Source organism: Panicum virgatum, chromosome 9K (assembly GCF_016808335.1).
Source record: "Panicum virgatum strain AP13 chromosome 9K, P.virgatum_v5, whole genome shotgun sequence".
Lineage (NCBI taxonomy): Eukaryota > Viridiplantae > Streptophyta > Magnoliopsida > Poales > Poaceae > Panicum > Panicum virgatum.
Genome location: NC_053144.1, coordinates 51,977,979 through 51,997,053, shown reverse-complemented (window position 1 = coordinate 51,997,053; position 19,075 = coordinate 51,977,979). Strand labels below are relative to the sequence as shown.

Genomic DNA, 19,075 nt, shown 5'->3' with positions numbered 1-19,075 from the left:
AATATTTTATGTAGGGGTTCATTTGAAAGAAAGGATTTTCAAAGCAAGTTTTTCTTGCACCGAGTAACACGTAGTGTTGACACACACAGGATCCAAGTTTTAAGCTGTTACCGAACTCCTCATCCGCCGTAGCACACAGCACAACTGTCGGACACTTTTCCCAAAACAACTCACGCCAACCCATCCCACAATAAACACTAGTTATGTGACCACACCGTAACTCGCCCAGTACCGTGGGCATGGCTATTCGAATAGATTCTTAACTCTACAGAGGTGTGCAAATTTACCCACAAGCGGGGTACTGCAACTCGATCACCGTAGTGTCGGTGCAGATCCCAACAAAGCCATTGCCCACCTTAGCTAGACCTGACTAGCCATCACGGGATCCACCAAGGGGTCATTAACCTATCACAGAGGTTTTAACCGGGGCATAAGTCACACAGAGCTAATCCCTTCTCCTTGATCACCCGTTGCTCTCAGTCTTAGCTCTCCTGATGGCTATCAGACTAACTAGTGGGGTTTATGCTAAGCCGTTGCCCATTCAACGGTCGAGTGGTTTGCACGATAGTGGAGTTAGGTGAGATGACACACCAACTCAGTCCTTATTTGTGACAAGATGGATATCTCCCTTCCTTGCTCTGCCACACAGGCACGAGCACACCCATCGGCAAATCACACAGAAATGCCATCCATCCCGTCTAAATTCACCTTTCGAAATTCCACTTTTCTCCCTTCCCCCCACACACACATTTTCTTTATAAAACAAGCTGTATTGTGTATGAGGTCCTAAGCGTTCTAGCAGTGATTAACGTCCAAACAACACATTCAGACATTAATCTAGGTGGTCAAGGAATGATTATAACAAACAAGGGGTGGCTATCCAACCATATTTTCAGCAGGCAAAACATATGCAATTTTGTAAAACAGGCCAATAGGTTGTGCATATGAAAACTAGGACAAAAGCATGCATCAAAGGATGGGATTGAACTTGCCGTCTTCGAATCCTTCCGGGAGGTCCTAATCGAAGTACTGTCCTTCGGGTTCGGGGTCGCGGAACTGGTCCTCGTTCACTTGTTCGTAGTACTGCTCGTCGATGGGCTCTCCTTCGTTCACACCATGATCTACGACGCGTACAAACAAACACACAATCAAGAAAAAGAAATAAAAGTCTTATCGTTGAGCTCGAATCGGAAATAATTAAGATATGAAGATAAGAGTAATATTTTAGGTTCTGGTAGCTCCAGATGGTACGTTACTGCTCTGACTTTTTTTAGAACTTGGTACGGTCCAATGTACCGAGGGGCCAACTTTCCTTGTACTTGAAATCTTCGAGTTCCCCGAATGGGTGAAAACTTGAGATAAACGAAGTCTCCTGGGTTGAAGCTTATTTCTCGTCTTTTCTCGTCTGCGTAGCTTTTCTGTCGAGATTGGGCGGCCTTCAGTTTTTCTCTAATCTCAGCCACTCTTTCTTCTGCTTCCTTTATGAGTGCTGGTCCAATTAGGACACGTTCTCCAACTTCTGACCACATCAGAGGGTTCTGCATTTTCTCCCGTAGAGAGTTTCGAACGGTGACATGCCCAAGCTTGCTTGGTAGCTGTTGTTGTATGAAAACTCGGCATAGGGTAAACTCTGCTCCCAATCTTTGCCATAGGTAAGGACACATGCTCTCAACATATCCTCCATAATCTGATTCACTCTTTATGTCTGGCCATCCGTCTGTGGGTGATAAGCGGAGCTGAAATTCAATTTGGTGCCCATGGTTTTATGCAAACTTTTCCAAAACCTAGAGGTGAATTGGGCCCCTCTATCTGAAACAATTCTGCTAGGCACACCATGCAACTTTACTAAGTTTTCCACATAAAGCTTTGCTAGCTTTTCTCCACCGTAATTGGTCCGTACGGGTATGAAATGAGCCGCTTTAGTGAGTCGGTCCACTATTACCCATATGGAGTCATGTCCTTTCTGTGTTCTGGGCAAACTCACTATAAAGTCCATTCCTATCTCATCCCATTTCCAAACCGGGATGACGATTGAAATCGGATGTCAGGACGGCGGAAAATTCTTTTAGGGTTAATTGAGCTCAACTAAGAAAAGTTTTGAAAAAAAATTTTAGCGCGTGATTTAATTTTGATAGATTTTCGGGATGTCACAACCGGCCAGTTCAGAACAGCAGTAATCTTCTGAGGATCAGTTGAAACTCCTTTGCTGGAAATCACATGACCCAAGTATTCAATGGAATCTTGAGCAAATGAACACTTTGAGGGTTTGGCATATAGTGAGTTATCAACTAACAGTTGTAGCATAGCAGCCAATAGCTCAGCATGTTATTCTAGAGTTTGTGTGTAAATCAAGATATCATCCATAAACATCAAGACTCCTTTCCTTAACAATGGAGCAAAGATTGCATTCATCAAGCCCTGAAATGTTGCTGGAGCATTGGTCAGCCCAAAAGGCATGACCACGAATTCATAAAGTCCTTGATGAGTCCTGAAAGCTGTCTTGTGAATGTCCTGGGCAGCCACTCTGATCTGGTGATAACCCGAGCGCAGGTCCAACTTTGAGAACCAACAGGAACCAGCCAATTCATCCAAAAGTTCTTCCACAATTGGCATAGGATGCTTGTTCTTTACTGTTACAACATTGAGCTTACGGTAATCAATGCAAAACCGCCATGTTCCATCTTTTTTGCGTACCAAAAGGACTGGTGATGCAAAAGGGCTCGAGCTGAGTCTGATGAGGCCTTTTGTCAACATTTCATTGAGTTGCTTCTCTACTTCATCTTTTTGGTCAGGAGGAAGCCTGTATGCCCTGGCATTCACAGGTTGAGCCCCTGGGATAAGGTCAATTTTGTGGTCACAAGCCCGATGGGGTGGTAAAGTGGTGATATCCTCAAATGCCTGTGGAAATCTATCCAGCACAGCCTGAATAATAGGTGGAGTTGCTGCTGTAGTAGGGTCAGGTGGGGTATCAATCCCATGCACCACAGAAATTGACTGGTCCAGCTTTTGTAATTGTACCACATGAGTTACTGATTTTCTTCTTAACAACCCCTGTAACTTTCTTGATGATATAGCCCGACAGGCCACTGATTCTGGTTTTAACCCTTGCAACAATATTCGGCGTCCATCATGAGTGAATCTCATTTTCTTCAATCTCCAATGTACCCACATAGGGTTGTGATTGTCTAGCCAGTCCTCTCCTAGAATCATGTCAAAGCTGCCCAACTCAAGAACTCTCCTATCCTTGGTGAAACAGTGTCCCTAAGTCCACCACTGCAGATTCTTGACCATGCCAGAACAATGGACAGAATTGCCATCGGCCACAGTAAACTGTTATTGGGGAATAGGTGTGACTGACAGCTGCAATTAATTGACCACAGATTGACTGATGAAAGATGATATGCTTCCAGAGTCCACCAATACCAGTACCTCTTGTTTGCCAATGAGCCCACGGAATTGCATAGTTCTTCTCTTTATTGGAGATGGCACAGTAGGTGGGGAAACAACCATGAGAGATGAATCCACTGGAGTGGTGATATCATCATCAGATTTAGCCTCATCAGAGCACTCCAGCACCTCAAGAAGTTCCTCAATGATATGCAATGGCACTTGTTGAGGGCATTGATGTTGTCTGTTCTACTTGTCACCACATTTAAAGCACAATCCCTTCTCTTTTCTGTAGGCCTTCAGAATTTCCAGCTTCTCATTCTGCTTGATCTCATCACTGGACTTCTGATCAGTTCTGGTCTTGCCCTTGTCGACAGAATACCCCGCCTTCAGAGATGCTTTATAAGAAGGAGCAGCTTTAGACTTAGACAGAGACTTTTCTTGCCAAGCTCCAGCTCTGCTTCCTGTAAAAGGGCAAGAACACTAGCAGTTTCAACATCCTTGGGGCGATGTAGTACAATAACTGAGCGTATTTCATCTTTCAGCCCATTCAGAAATCGCGTAACAAAGAAAACATAGTCATAAGCAGGGTTATACAACAGGATTTGGTGGGCGAGCTCTACAAATCTATTGTAATACTCCTCTACAGACCCAAATTGTTTCAAGGAGTCTAACTGTTTCATGTGATTCTGATACTGGTGGCGATCAAAGCGTTCACACACCATGGTGCACAGCTGGTCCCAATCTGTGATGCGGCCACTACATTCCACCGAATAAAGCCATGAAGCGGAAGCACCGGAGAATTGAGTGCGGCAAAGTGAGTTCTCAAGCTAGCCGGGACTCCATAAACCTCAAAAAACATCTTGCATCGATCTCGCCACATCCTAGGGTTTTCACCATCAAATTTGGGGAAATCCAACTTGGGCAGGGGACTTGTTCTAGGAGTGTGGGGTGAACTCGAAGACTCAGAGCGATCAAGGGGAGGCTCAGTAGACATACCCGTGACCAGGTGAGGCGGATGAGATCCAAGGATTCCACCGCCATCATCCCGGTGGTTGTGGACGACGCGGTGCCCGCTGGGCCGCTCCAAGGCAGATGCAGGTGGGCGCATCTCCTTCTGTGGAGCCAAGTTGAGGTCGAATGGATTGATCCACCGCGAAGGGGGTTGCGGTGGAGCGGTAGACGGCCGTGGAGGCGGAGGGGGTGGTTGGAGCTGCGGGCGCGACACCGTCTCGATATGGAGCAGGAGAGACGCCGTGGTGTCCGCCTGGTTCATCAGCTTCTCCATCGAAGCGTCAGCGGTTGACCTCCAGGCTTCGAGATCGGTGAGCATGTCCAGGATGCGCGTCATCACAGCCTCAAACCCGTCGAGCTTCGTCGCGAGGTCGTCCGTGGCGGAGGTCACCTGTGCCTCGAATCGAGTCGGTTTCCTTGGTGCCAGAACGAAGACGCCGCGAATTGGGGAAAAAATTTGGGTGGATTTGTGGGGTAAGTGGCTCTGGATACCAATTGTCAGGATCCGGAGTATCAGGAGAAGAGGAATTTGGGGAATCGGCTAGAATGGGGATTAGGTCTTGGAAGAACAGAGCAGCGAGGGAAGAGCGGGAGGGGAATTTCGGGTAAGATAATTCTGTTAGTTCTTCCTTGGGTTCCCAGGTTCACATCACCCGTCTTTATATTTGCCGGTCACAGGCTGACCAGCCAGCCAAATGTGCCGTGCTATGGGCTTTAACAAAAATCGGCCACATTATGTGGGCTTATGCAGATACCGGGCTCGTGGCCCATTAACAAGGTTCCCATCCAGTAGAGCAGTTGCTGACATTCTTTTTGAACAATCTGGTAATTTCTTCTTAAATTAAATAAAGAAGAAGAAATATAGTTGTTTGATTTTGCAGCTAACGGGTAATAAATGAGGTCTCCTTTATGATCTTTTTTTTTCTAGATTTAAATCTTGATTACAGCTCCCTGTATGTCCACTAGTTGTTCATCAAGGGATCGAACAACTGCAACTCTTTGTTGCCTCCATCGCCCTAAATTTTGGTCAAGTTAATTGGACAGCACAAGATGCCTATCCAAATAGAAACAGTTCTTTTTGTCATGGTCCAAGTGGTGACCCGTAGCAAAAATATGTACCAACCATGGTACTACCATCCTTCTTTACCGACCTCATTAATAAGTTGATTCCGTGAACCTTGCTCTACATCCCCTTGGTTGATTTCAATATTGCCTCTGCCGAAATTTTCCAAATTCCGCTGTATTGTCTGCCAGTTCACAACACAATTTATAATTTCCACTTTCATTTTCATTGTTTATACTAGATACCTTTGCGAATAGATTCTATTAGAGGAAGTTGGACAGCCCTAAGTCCTAAGCAAAAATTTGGGAGTATAAACATAAGGAGGGATATTAGTGATGAAAAAAACACTTTTGCTAGTTTGGGACTTTATATCACTTTAGTGAACAATAAATAGGAATAATTTATACCGCAGTTTGGTTAGGCAGAACGTCTACGCGTTAGAAGCCTAATTTCAGATGATTGTAACTCTTATCTAGCTAATAAAGCACCCGCTTTACCCGAAAAAACACAAGAAAAATGATGTTTTGGTTCCAGTTAAATCAGCACAATTGGATATTTATATGCTGCTGGGGAGATATGTGTAATGTGTTTGGAAATATGAAATTCACATTCCTTCCTCCACTACATGAACTCCACATGTGGGTCCAATTGCATGCGGATCCACACATCAGTAGGGGGTCTCTTTGTAATAATTATAGAGGAGGTTCATCCAAATTCTCATAGCAACCACAATATTGGCATAAAGCAGTCCACAAGAATTAAATATTTGCTATCAAGTAGCTGGAATATTGAGGGGCTGGTCCACAGACAGGCCACAGAGAAAAGGTACCCATTGCGCTATGGGCAGCCCACAAGAGAATAAAAAAACAATATTTACACAGTACATCTAACACATGACACTACTGGAAGCCGTATTTTCCTTGTGTGTTTCCAATTTCCCCGAGTGTTTTTCTAGCAACTCACAGGGAAATTCGCCTTTTCTTGTCAGTTAAAAAAAACTAACAGCAAAATAACCAAACACACAGGGAAATACACCTTTTCTTGTCGATTGAGGAAAAACACACGGGGAAATTTTTGTACACACAGGGAAATTCACCATTTCCTTGTCGGTTGTAGAAAAACTCACGGGGAAATTTATATACACACAGGGAAATTCAATTTTTTTTGTCGGGTGCAGAAAAACTCATGAGAAAATTTATATACACACAGGGAAATTCAAATTTTTCTGTCGGTTGTGGAAAAACACTCAGGGAAATTCATGAACTTATAGTAACACATATATAGTTCATCTTTCTTCTTTTAATCCTATATTAAAACTTGTATGTGGTATTTCTCCCTCATATGAACTCCAAATTCGATGATTCTTTTTTCCAATTTTTTCTAGAATCACGTTCTTTCATTTAATGTTATTTATTTTTATGATTATTGCTGTTATTTTAGATTTTTACATATGGCTTATTTTCTTCCACTCAAGTAGAGAATAGAAAAATATGTTTTTTTATAATAATTAGTGATGTAATTTCATATTTTCTAGTATAATCATAAATGTAAGGTTGTGTCCAAATTTGAGGTTCATATGAGTTCTAAAAATATTATAAGGTATTCAAATCTCGAAGTTTGACTTGAGTTATATGAGACTAAGTAAGTGATGTGCCCATTTATGAACAAAGTATAGTCCAACTTTATTATAATTATTTAAAACTTTTGTGTCAAGCTTATGCATCCATGAAATGATTCTATGTCAATTTACATAATTTTCAGAGATGTTTTAATTATTATTATCATTATTGTATAATGAGGTTGTAAATAGAGGTTTTAATTATCCCTAACAAACATGTGCAATTTTTATCCATTCTATGATATGAGCTATAATAGAACAAATGTTCTTAAAATCTAGTTTTTTAGAATTTTTTAAATAGTATTTGAGATATATGTAGTTCAAATTGTAATTATTTTTAATAAACACACAGAAATCCATTTAAACTACTGAAAATAGTAAATAACTTCCAAAATTAATGAAACTTCTAAAAGACAACTAATATGTAGTCTATTACATGTAAAAATATTTTGATTTATATAAATTATTTGTTATATTTTGTTACTTCACAATGGTGCAATAAAATGAAAAAAGAAAAAGAAAATGCTATGCAATCTAGGTCTATTTCAGCCAAAATAGTCCAACTATTTTTGACCGTCCATCATCAATCCAGTGGCTCTGGTCGCGTTGCCGTGATATATAACCCAGCACCAAACTCTAGCTCCTCCCTCCAGTCGTCCTCATCCAAAATTGTGACGGCTGCCCCCAAATCCCACGCACCGCCAGCCCCTCGGCCTCCGCCTCCATCTCCAGCTCCACCTCCGGCAGCGCCCCCTCCTCCGACGGCGCCTGCGCGGGTGGAGGCAGGCCTCCACGGCTCGAGTGCGTCCACATCGTCCACATTATTATGCTAGAAGTTGGGTTTGGTAGGCTGCTTATTTTGCTAACAGTGTACTCGTTGATACCAACAACATTTGGACATGATGTAATGCTATCTATGTAATGGTAAATGTGGATTTTTTGTGCCATTTGATTATGAATTCTCATGAGCAATGTCGTCTCACATTAAATATATATGATTTTGATTTTCTCTGATGACTGGATGATTAATTTCCTTGATGGCTGGTATTAAATATATATGAATTTCATTTCCCTGTCGGCTAAATGTTGACGACAGGAAAATATAGATAAACAGCCACTAGAAAATAAATTAGTCTATCGGTAAGGGAATGGACGGCAAAAATACCAATTTCCCTGACGGTGCTATGTACACAAGGAAATTGCTTTTCCCTGTGTGTGCTAATAATATCCTTGTGGGTTTTTTGTCGACAGGAAAATGAAGGCCAGGTCTGGTGGCTTGCATTTTCGTGATGAAAGCCCACCGACAGGGAAATTCAAAAAACCCTCGGGAAAAAGAAAACCGACGGGCAAATTAATATTTTCCTGTCGTTTTATTCCTGACGGTTATTTCCTGTCGGTGTACACACAGGGAAATTATTTTTCAATTTCCCTGTCGGTATTTTGTATTTCCCTATGGGTATGTGCACCCTCAGGGAAATTCCGGTTTCCAGTAGTGTGAAGTAAACAAAGAAAAAACCATTGACCCCGGAAGCTAGCCGTTGTGTGCTGGCCTCCTCTACCTGCCTTCTTTGCTGAACCCAATCACTACCTGCAAACCAAGCTTTGTGCTCCATTCTCACCACCCGGAGATTCAGCACTAGAACATAACTGCTACCAATGGAGCCCCCCCCCCCCCCAAAAAAAACTTTTCAGGCCTCCTGAATCAAGACTCTCCAACCCAATACTCAGAGGGTAGTGGCCAAATCTCACCACCTACACCCCAATCTTAGTTCCCCTTTGGAGCATCTAACTTCCTACAGAACTCCAATTCTTTTTGTTCTCCAGCAATCCATCCACCATATGGCCATTCTCCTCCTAGATTTCCGGTTGTTCAACAGCGAGCCAGTTGGCTACGACCCCCTCCACCAAACTTCCAAGGATTTCATCTCCATGATAGCAGAAACTGGTCGAAAAGAAAATGATCAAGTTGACTTAGGAGGTTAGATAATTAGAAAAAGGGTAAGGAAAAACTTTGTAGATGGAGGCGGGATACATCATGTACTGGAAGTAGCCTAGCAGCCATGATACCACATATATTAGATAACATAAGTTTAGCTACTTATATATATTGGTCTTATTTCTAAAAAGGTAATGTGGATATGGATAATTATATAATGCATCTTCGTCTTTCTATTTCAAGTATCTGAGCCATCAATAAGAGTTATCCTAACCTCACGATGCTAAGTCTAATCTCAATGGGAGTGTCATCGATACAGTTATCAAGAATGAAAATTTGAGAACCGTGCCAGTGAAGTGTCATGGTGATGACACTCTTCTCACATTTCATGACACTCCTCTCTCCTCATACTATTGATACATGTTAGTAAATTTAATTAATATTCATGACACTCTTATGACACTCTCACTGAGATTGACCTAATAAAACAATACTATATGAGTATCTACCTTGCCATAATTGTGTGTTTTTTATGCTGTAGTAACTGGGCAGTGGGCAGCAAGGCCTGTTATTGCCAAATCCCACGCCGCAGACAACTTCCTTTTTTTTAAAAAAAAAAGAAAAGTAAAATCTCCTCAACTAGGCAACGGGCCCCAGCAACAGCCCACGCCTCACCACCGCCCACAGCCGACGCGGCAAAACCAGCGGGCGCCTCAAGATTCGTGCCGCCGCGCAGCCTCCCGGCCCATCGACGCCATCGCCGTCACCTTCTTCTCCTCTCCTCCCCTCAAGCCTAGCTAGGGCTGCCCCCTCCCCGTACCGTACGCCGACCCGACGCCACCAACCTTCCCCATCGCCTCCACACGCATCCCCGCCGCCGCCTCCTCATCGGCCGGCGGCGAGGGCGCGCCGTCTCCTATCCACCCCGTCCGGTCCTCCGGTGGGCCCTGCCCCGCGCGTCAGACTCAGAGCCCCGGGCGGCGCGTCGGGGGGTCGCGGCTTAGGGTTTCATGCGCCGCGCCGGCCGCCGATGTCGCACCCCGGCAAGTTCGTCTCCGTCAACCTCAACCGATCCTACGGCCAGCCCGCCCCCTCCTCCCACCATGGCGGCGGCGGCCGCCCCTCCCGCCCCGCCGGCGGCCACGGCGGGGGCATGGTGGTGCTCTCCCGCCCGCGCGGGGGCGGCTCCTCCCTCGCCAAGCCGCAGCCGCCCAAGCTCTCCGTCCCGCCGCCGCTGAACCTCCCGTCGCTCCGCAAGGAGCACGAGCGCTTCGACGGCGCGGCTGCCGCGGCGGGGGGCGGGGTCGCCTCGGCCCCGCCCCGATCCGGCGGGCCTGCCGCCGGCTGGACCAAGCCGGCCCCGGCGTCTGAGAAGCCTCCAGGCTCCGCGACGCTCCCCGGCGGGGCCGCCAGGCCACCATCCTATGGCTTCGTGGAGAAAACAGTCGTCCTGCGCGGGGAGGACTTCCCGTCCTTGAAAGCGGCTGTCGCGCCACCAACACCTCCGCAGCCGGCGCAGCGGCAGAAGGACGCTGATGGGGCGCGGCTTGCCACACCTGAGGCGCGGCCTGGGTCCCTTGGGATGCGGCCGCAGGTGACGCCCTCGCGGGCCACTGAGCCACTGGCCTCTGCTGGCAGCTTGGGAGCTGGTGGACGTGCTTCTGCGGAGAGGCCGCAGAAGCCTGATCTGGGGCCGCTTCCGATGGTCCGGCTCAGGTATGATTCTGAGTGGGCTGATGACGAGCGTGACACAGGGCTCAGCCTTCCAGAGCGAGACAGCAGGGAGAGGGGATTTGGCAGGACTGAGGCCATGGTTCCAGGGCACGACCTTTACGGGGCAGTGAGGGAGCCCTTAAAAAAGGAACCATTTGGCAGAGATGTGGCTGCAACAAATAAAGAGGCTGTCCAGGACGGGTTGTGGCGATCTCCTATGTCAAATCAACATGATAGAGATCGAACAGATGGCCGACCATATAGTGGAGGCAGAGGAAGCATTGGACTATTGTATCGGGAAAGCATAGCTGCCGGTGGCTCCAAGGATACGTGGAATAATAATAGGGAGCCTCCTATGCGTGCGAATGGACAGAATGGGGTCGAACAGTATGGAGCCACACGTGTTGGAGAAACTGCCAGCGACCGTTATGGTGACAGTTCAAATAATTGGCCTAGATTAAATTCTTTCCAGAACAATGTTGGTTCTAAGGCGCAGCCTTTTGCTGCTAATAAAGGGCCTTTAATTAACGATCCGGTGGCAAAGTTTGGTAGGGAGAAACGGCACACTGGTTCCCCTGTTAAACCTTTAATAGAAGATGGTGGTTTTGATAACATTTCTGCCGTTAGTTTGACTGCAATAAAGAAGAAAAAAGAAGCAGCCAAACCAGCTGATTTTCATGACCCAGTAAGGGAGTCTTTTGAGGCAGAGCTTGATAGGATATTGAGGGTACAGGAGCAGGAAAGACAACGGGTAATGGAAGAACAGGCAAGGGCCAGAGAAATTGCCCGGAAGCAAGAAGAGGAGCGGGAGAGGCTGATAAGAGAGGAGGAGGAGAGGCAGCGTCTGGTGGAGGAACAGGCAAAGCAGGCTGCTTGGCAGGCCGAGCAAGAGAGGCTGGAAGCTGCCAGAAGAGCTGAGGAGCAGAGAATTGCCAGGGAGGAGGAAAAGAAGAGAATTGCCTTGGAGGAGGAGCGGCGTAGGGAGGCAGCACATAAAAAACTCCTAGAGTTGGAGGCAAGAATAGCTAGGAGACAAGCAGAATCAAGCATTGGTAGTGCAAGAGATGGGCAACTTACTGTCAATGATGAATTGACTCCTGGAGACTTCAAGGACAGGGATTTGCCACACTCTGCTAACTTTGGTGACAGAAAGGATATCGACAGAATAAGTGAACACATCAATACCTCCTCTCCACTGGAGTCCTCTAGTCTCAACAGGTACAATGAGACAGTTCCAAGGGTGCACACTCTTAGGGATGGACACTCTTCGCTTATTGACAGAGAAAATGCATACTATGGTTCAAGGGCTGCATTTCCAGAACAAGAGAATGTTCATCACAGTCTACGGCGTGACCCTTTTGCTGCAAGGAGGGGAAATTTCCCTAAGAAAGATCTTAATGATGGATTTGGGAATGTGTCGGTTAGGCCATCTTCAAGAGGTCGAACAACTGACTCTCCATGGGCAATGGAAGACTTCCGTCATGAAAAGGTTCCACGGTGGGATGCACCTAGGGAGATTGACCGTTTTGACAAGCAATCTGACTTTGACACTGAGCTTTTTAACAGTGACAGGTTTGGAGATGCGGCTTGGCTGCCTAATAGTTCTCATGAAAGCCCCAATGCTCAACAAGGAGATAGGATGTTTCAGAGTTCTGACTTTAATGAATTCTCTGCTTTTACTAGACCCCGTTACTCTATGCGACAACCACGTGTTCCCCCACCCCCAACTGTGACCTCAGTGAACAGAAGTTCAATCGGTGCTTCTGCTCAACATCTCAATTCATCCTTTGGGGATGGTGGGATGGGAGAGAATTCTGGTAGAGATGATGAGCAAATTATGCAGGGTCAATATGGAAGTGCATACCAAGAGGCATCTCGCCAGCGTGGGATACGGCCTGACCACATTAATGAACACCAAATGGAGGACAGAAAAAGCCCTGTATTGGGTTCACAATCTTCTCTTTCTGTTTCAAGCCCTCCTAGCTCACCTGCACATGTTTCACATGACGAGATGGATGTATCTGGCGATTCACCTGCATTACCGACTTCTGCTGATGGGGAACGAACGGTGCTGTCTGACAGTGACCATGCAGTCCTGACTCTAGACGCAGCCAGTGCAAGCAGAATTGCTGCATCAGGAGTGTCCCACTTGGAGGATGATGAATGGTCAAGTGAAAACAATGATGTTAGGCAAAAACACGATGAATACGATGAAGACGATGAGAGCTACCAGGAAGATGAAATCAACGAAGCTGATGGTGAGAAGCTAAACTTGGATGATGAGTTCTTGGAGGAGCAGAATACACCTGTAGAACTGGAACCAGTTATACTTGGGTTTGATGAGGGCGTGCAGGTTGAAATTCCCTCAAATAGTGAACTTGAACTAGCTTCTATGAGGAGCACTGAAAGGACAATTGGAGTACATTTAAGCTCAGGTGTTGCAGAGCAAGATAATGCCAGTGGTTCAGTTGTCCATTCTGACCCTGTTACTGAAGCAGTGAAAACACTGCAGGCGCTGACTCTTGATCGTGTAAATGCCCTGACAGAAGAAAGTAATGGAGAGCGATCCAGTAGCTTAGTGACACCTGCTTCAAGTTCCCAGTTATCTCAGGCACCTTCAGCAGCTGCTACTACGTCGTCAGCTTCAGCAGTAGATGGGCAGAACAAAGTACCTGTTAGCCTCCAGTTTGGTTTGTTTACAGGGCCTCCTCTAATACCAACTCCGGTTCCAGCCATCCAGATTGGTTCCATACAGATGCCAATCCATCTCCACAATCAGATCAATCCATCCCTGACTCATATGCACCCTTCAACAGCCCCTTTATATCAGTTTGGCCAGTTGAGGTATGTCCGCCCTATTGCTTCAAGTGCACATTCTCAGGCCGTCCCACCTGCACATTCTTCTGTACCAGCTCAGCGTACATTGAATCAGAATGCTTCCAGTGTTCTACCTGAGTTAGTGGATCGAGATACACACCAGAATGTCCCAAATGAGGGAGTCTCATCTACCTTTATCAATAAATTAGCAGCACATACAGCCAAGCTTCCACATGTAATTGGTGATTCAAATTCTCAGTATCTCAACACTCCTGCAAACAACCAGACAGCTGCTGTGGAGGGATTTCATGGCCAGGTGGACAGACAGCCTATTGGAGGTACAACTCCCAGTGAGAGGGATCAAGATCTCTCTTTGAACAGGACTTGCAAACCTACCTCTGACCACATAGGATCTTCTCAGTTTGGTTTGGAGGGGAGAGTCTTGAATGGTCCAAAGGCTCCAGGTGCTGTCTCTGCTGGAAGGGGGAGGAGATATGGATATGCTGTTAAAGACATTAACATGAGATCAACTGGTTCAGTTGTTGAACCTGCTCATAAAGATCCCAGAGGAGGATTCCAGAGGCGGGCTCGTAGGAATGTAAGAAGAACTGAGTTTAGAGTTCGGGAAAACGTCGAGAAGAACCAAAGCGAAGCTTCTGAGTCAGTTGCCCATGGTGAACAGGATGAGAGGCCATACTCCAACGGAACAGCAAGAGATTTTCCAGTGAGAAATGCTAACAGAAAGGAACTTGATACGAATAAGTCATCCAGGATAAATGAAGGAAGTGATCATAGTGCCTCATTTAGAAGCACACACAAGGCTCCTTATGAAAGATCACATGGTGGAAACAAGAAATCAAGAACAGGCGCTATTCCTGAAGGAGATACTACCTTGTTGCAAGCTGGAGCTGTACGTGTTGTTAAGCAGCAAGGCATTGAGGTCCCTGTTGATGCAGATGGCTTCATTGAAGTAAGGTCCAAGAGGCAGATCATGAGCGTCAGGCGAGAACAGAGGGAGAAGGAAAATAGATCCAAAATGAGGATGACAAAGGTGCCTGTCTATCATGTTTCATATGCTTAAATTTCTGTCTTATTTGTTTTTGCCTTCTTTCAGTTAATTAATTCTTTAATTTTTGTTAATTCAGGCTCCCCGCAAACAGCATAATGTTTCTCTACAGAGTTCGGTTGCTCCTAGCATGAATAAACGGACAGCTACTTTGGGTGAAGTTGCAAAGAAAGTTTCTTCGGATTCTGCCATCACAGTAGATGGAAGGATTTCTGACTACGCTGAATCAACAGTTGCTAACAATTCTATGAACCCCATTGGGCCACCTTCAACCAACACAGAAACTCATACAAACTGCTACACCAATCAGTATGTAGCTTAATCATTGTCAAGTTTTCTTTACTAATTAAGAATATTCATTAAGATTTCACTCACAAAAGCTTTTACAGGACTATCCAAATCCAGGCATCCTCTGACTTGGTCACCTCCAGTCCTTCTGCAAAGCTTGTGAGTGGCTTATCGGATGACAACAATAAAGGGACATCGATTAATACTCCATTTAACATGGTTTCCTGGGATAATTCACAAATGAACCAGCAGGTAGATTGCTTTTCTCGAGGTTATTTGTGTTCCAATGGGGCAAGTTGGATATTCTCTAAAGAAAATTTTGCATTCAATATCTGTTATTGATTTTCGATGTCAGAAATATTTGTGCGAATGAGTTGTACATATATGCTCACTCCCAATGCATCTTGGTGTATTTGTACTTCCTCTGTCCCATGAAAAAGTGCAATCTTAGCATTTGGAAAAAATCCCACAAAAGAGTGCAATCCAAGGAATGGGACAGCAACTACTGCCTAATTTAGCGGTCTGATTTCATTTGCATGCCACAATATAATTTTCTCCATGATTTTAGGAAGTCTAGTTAGTTGCATGCAGTCAATAATGAGGGCATGGAGGTCATTTGACACCATCACTAATCTGTCTGAAAAAACTAGGATTGCACTCTTTATGGGACGGATGGAGTACTTTGTTTTAGATGGACCCAAACCAGATATCTTGCCATTTTTAGGCAAATTATGAACAGTTAAATAATTATTATGATTTTATGCCCTAGTACTTACATGATTCAGGGACTGTTTTATCCTTAATTTTTACAAAATCATTAATGAAAACACTAGAATAGGAAAGACCAGCAGTCTCATGATAAACATCATGAGACTACAATGCTAAATAACCATTTTTCGACGAGTTCCATTTTTGTTGTCCTTTCCTTATATTGTGCTGTCTTAAATGAAGATGCTGGTGAAAATGTTCTCTGAAATCCGAGACAATAGACACTAACAAAGCCTTCTAAGTTAGGGTGAGCTAGAGGTGAAACCCAACTAGAGCTGCCACCAAAGTTGGTATAAAAGTAAAAAAAAGTATTAGTAGCAATATAGCAAGGAGATTGATAACCTAAGTCATTGTCTGCGCATACGGACTGTGATTTCCATATGCTCCTTTACAAGGATGCTGTTCAAGTGGCTAAGTTTAAGTAAAAGAAGATCGATCAACATTCCTAGACTAAATGTGACCTTTTGAAGTTCTAATATTTCTTTGTTGGCAGCGTGCAGTTTAAGTAGTTCGTATTGTAAACAGGAGTGGGTTCCGGTCCTTTACTCCTTATGATCAAATTTGTTATGCTTTTGTCTCACAGTGAAGCTCAAACAAATTTCGTAATGGAATGCACAAATTGAATAAAATTGTCATTTCTTTTGGATTTTCAGGCAGCTACCTGTTTTTTACTGTCTTGCGTATCTAGTCGCTGAACTATGCTTAGCTTAACTCTCTGGTATTTATATTTTTTTGGCAACTTGTTCTTATGTTAGGTTATGCCATTAACTCAAACACAACTTGAAGAAGCTATGAGACCAGCTAAATTTGAACAGCAGGCTGGTTCCAGCTTTTCTTTGGAGTCAAACAATGCTTTGCCTCCAACAGCAACCACAGAAAAGGCATTCCCTTCATCTGCTAGTCCTATTAACTCCCTTCTGGCTGGCGAAAAAATTCAATTTGGTAAGCACTTCTCATCAGTACTGTATGTTGTCACTGGTGACTTGACTTACAATGAATAACAATAATGCTCAGGGGCAGTAACCTCACCAACCATGCTACCCCCAGTCAGCCGAACTGTTTCAAGTGGTCTTGGAGCTCCAGGTTCATCTAGGTCTGATATGAAGATTGATCGAGGCTTGCCTAGTGAGAACAGTGGTCCTGATAAGGTGAATTCTAAGGAATTATGTCCCAATACAGAGGATGTGGAAGCAGAGGCTGAAGCAGCTGCTTCTGCTGTGGCAGTGGCAGCTATTTGTACTGATGAGGGGTCTCCAGCTGATGCAACTACTGCATCTGCTCCAGACAACAAGAGCTTTAGCAGCAAGGATCTCAGTGGGTTAACATCAGGAGGTATTGTCTTGACATTGTTCAATCACTTTAATTAAAAAATAATAATATATGTCTATGCAGCTATATTTATATTCTCTATGGACAACTTAAGCAGGGGCAATAACAGGCCATGCCGGCCAATCATCCATGGAAGAGCCGCTCTCAGTTGCTCTTCCTGCAGACTTATCAGTTGATACTCCATCCATGTCACTTTGGCCTCCTCTAGCCAGTCCACAAGCATCAGGGCCAATGCTTTCTCAGTTTCCTGGTGCACAGCCATCCCATTTTTCCTGCTTTGATATGAATACGATGTTAGGAGGGCACATTTTTGCATTTGGGCCGAGTGATGAATCTGCTGGCTCTCAGGGTCAGCACCCTCAAAGAAGCAACACAGTGCCTTCAGCACCATTGGGAGCTTGGCCGCAATGCCATTCTGCGGTAGACTCTTTCTACCGTCCACCAACTGGGTTTGCTGGTCCTTTCATTACTCCAGGAGTAATCCCAGGTGTGCAAGGTCCTCCACATATGGTGGTCTATAACCACTTCGCTCCGGTGGGGCAGTTTGGTCAAATGGGCCTTGGTTTCATGGGAGCCACGTATATCCCTGGTGACAAGCAGCCTGATTGGAAGCAAAACCAAGGACCACCTGTTGTTGGTGTTAGCCAGAGTGATCCAAACAACCAAAATTTGATGTCTGGTCAAGTTAACCCTTCCAGTGTTCCTACTCCAGTGCAGCATCTACGGCCAACTTCTATCATGCCAATCCCATCTCCACTGACCATGTTTGACATTGGTCCTTTCCAGGTATGCATTAGTAGTCCTATATACATGCCAACGTTGAATTTTTATATTATGATGTTTTCACCTCCATTTGTTATGTAACCAACTCTGCTCACTCTGTTTTTTCAGGCGTCCACAGACATACAGATGCAAACATGTTGGCCACATATGCCTGTACCGCCTCTACACTCTGTTCCGTTATCAGTGCCACTTCAGCAGCATCCAGTAGAGGGTACGGCCCCACAGCAGTTTGTTCATAATGTTCCAGTAGACAACAAGGCAAGTACAAATATCCGATTCCAGGAGCCCTCTGCTTCTACTGTGCCATCAGATGGCTACAAGACCTTCCCAAATGCAGCTGCCACTCAGTTCACAGATGGGTTGGGTCTTGTCGAACAACCAACCTCCAGTAGTTCAAGCTCCCAAACAGTTCAGCCTTCTTCATTTGGCCAGGCAGGCGTGATCAGCAATGAAGTCTCAACCAGTGCCAAAGTCATGGTTAGAGCGACCCCATCGAAAGTAAACCCTGGGACTGTAACAGGGGTGGCTACCAACCCCAACGGGTGCCAGGTCACCAACATACCCTCCAAGACCCATCAATCGTCATTGTCATCAGACCAGCGGTACCATCATCCAGTTAGCAATCAGGATCGCAGGGCCCGTGCGACCCAAAAGACTGGTACTAGCAATGAGTGGCAGCGACGATCAGGATACCAGGGGAGGAATCAAGGTTCTGGTTCTGACAGAAGCCCAGGCACTGGTAGGATGAAGCAGATCTACGTCGCGAAGCCCTCAGCTACAAGTGGCCACGCCCCATCAGGCTAGAGCAGATGCTGCCCTTCACCGAGCCTGCTTCATGCTGTAGAGCTCAAATTGCCCTTGGCATCAGATACATGCGAAACATATTTTCGCTTGGTCTGTCTATTGTGGCTTATTTGGTGATTATGCCCTGTGCTGGTTGTGTTTTCGGTTTGTTTTCACATAGAAGAAAAAAAAAGGGTGCTGTTGCAGTGCCGAAAACATTTGAGGCGATACCATGTCATGCCTGGATAAATTTTTGCAGCCGATGGAATCGGCTGCCCCGTGTAAGTCACTGGTGTGTGATGTCAGGATAACTATTGTTTATTATTAATATTTGTTGGCCGGCTAAGTGGCCTGGACAGCCTGTGGGCGAGGAAATGTATCGTAGGATGCGCTGATAATCTAATTTGGCACTATCTTATCGAATCATGCATCTCCGTTCCTTGAATTTTGATGCTAAAATCTAAGGTTGCTGTAGAATGTCCGATTAAAATCATGTTGAGCTGTGTTTTT

General features: G+C 45.2%; 1 protein-coding gene across 4 annotated transcripts; it reads left to right on the top strand.

The window, feature by feature from the left end:
• The first annotated feature begins 9,763 nt into the window (after positions 1-9,763).
• LOC120652136 lies at positions 9,764-18,991 on the top strand. Of its 4 annotated transcripts, none has more exons than XM_039929863.1 (7): positions 9,764-14,599; positions 14,694-14,923; positions 14,995-15,154; positions 16,426-16,612; positions 16,685-17,002; positions 17,094-17,785; positions 17,891-18,991. In XM_039929863.1, the coding sequence occupies exons 1-7, from the start codon at positions 10,049-10,051 to the stop codon at positions 18,584-18,586; spliced, it is 6,834 nt and encodes a 2,277-aa protein (XP_039785797.1). In that variant the 5' UTR covers positions 9,764-10,048; the 3' UTR covers positions 18,587-18,991. The 4 variants fall into 4 exon arrangements, with proteins under 4 accessions (XP_039785797.1, XP_039785799.1, XP_039785798.1 ...); XM_039929865.1 differs by having other exon boundaries at positions 9,765-14,599; positions 15,004-15,154; positions 17,891-18,963; XM_039929864.1 differs by having other exon boundaries at positions 9,765-14,599; positions 17,097-17,785; positions 17,891-18,586.
• Positions 18,992-19,075: the final 84 nt, after the last annotated feature.

Excerpts from the sequence above, each read along its gene's own strand:
- LOC120652136 (XM_039929863.1), top strand. The coding sequence starts at position 10,049 with ATGTCGCACCCCGGCAAGTTCGTCTCCGTCAACCTCAACCGATCCTAC. Across the intron at positions 14,924-14,994 it reads ACAAACTGCTACACCAATCA|CTTTTACAGGACTATCCAAA; the intron begins GTATGTAGCTTA and ends CACTCACAAAAG. Across the intron at positions 17,003-17,093 it reads CAGTGGGTTAACATCAGGAG|CAGGGGCAATAACAGGCCAT; the intron begins GTATTGTCTTGA and ends GGACAACTTAAG.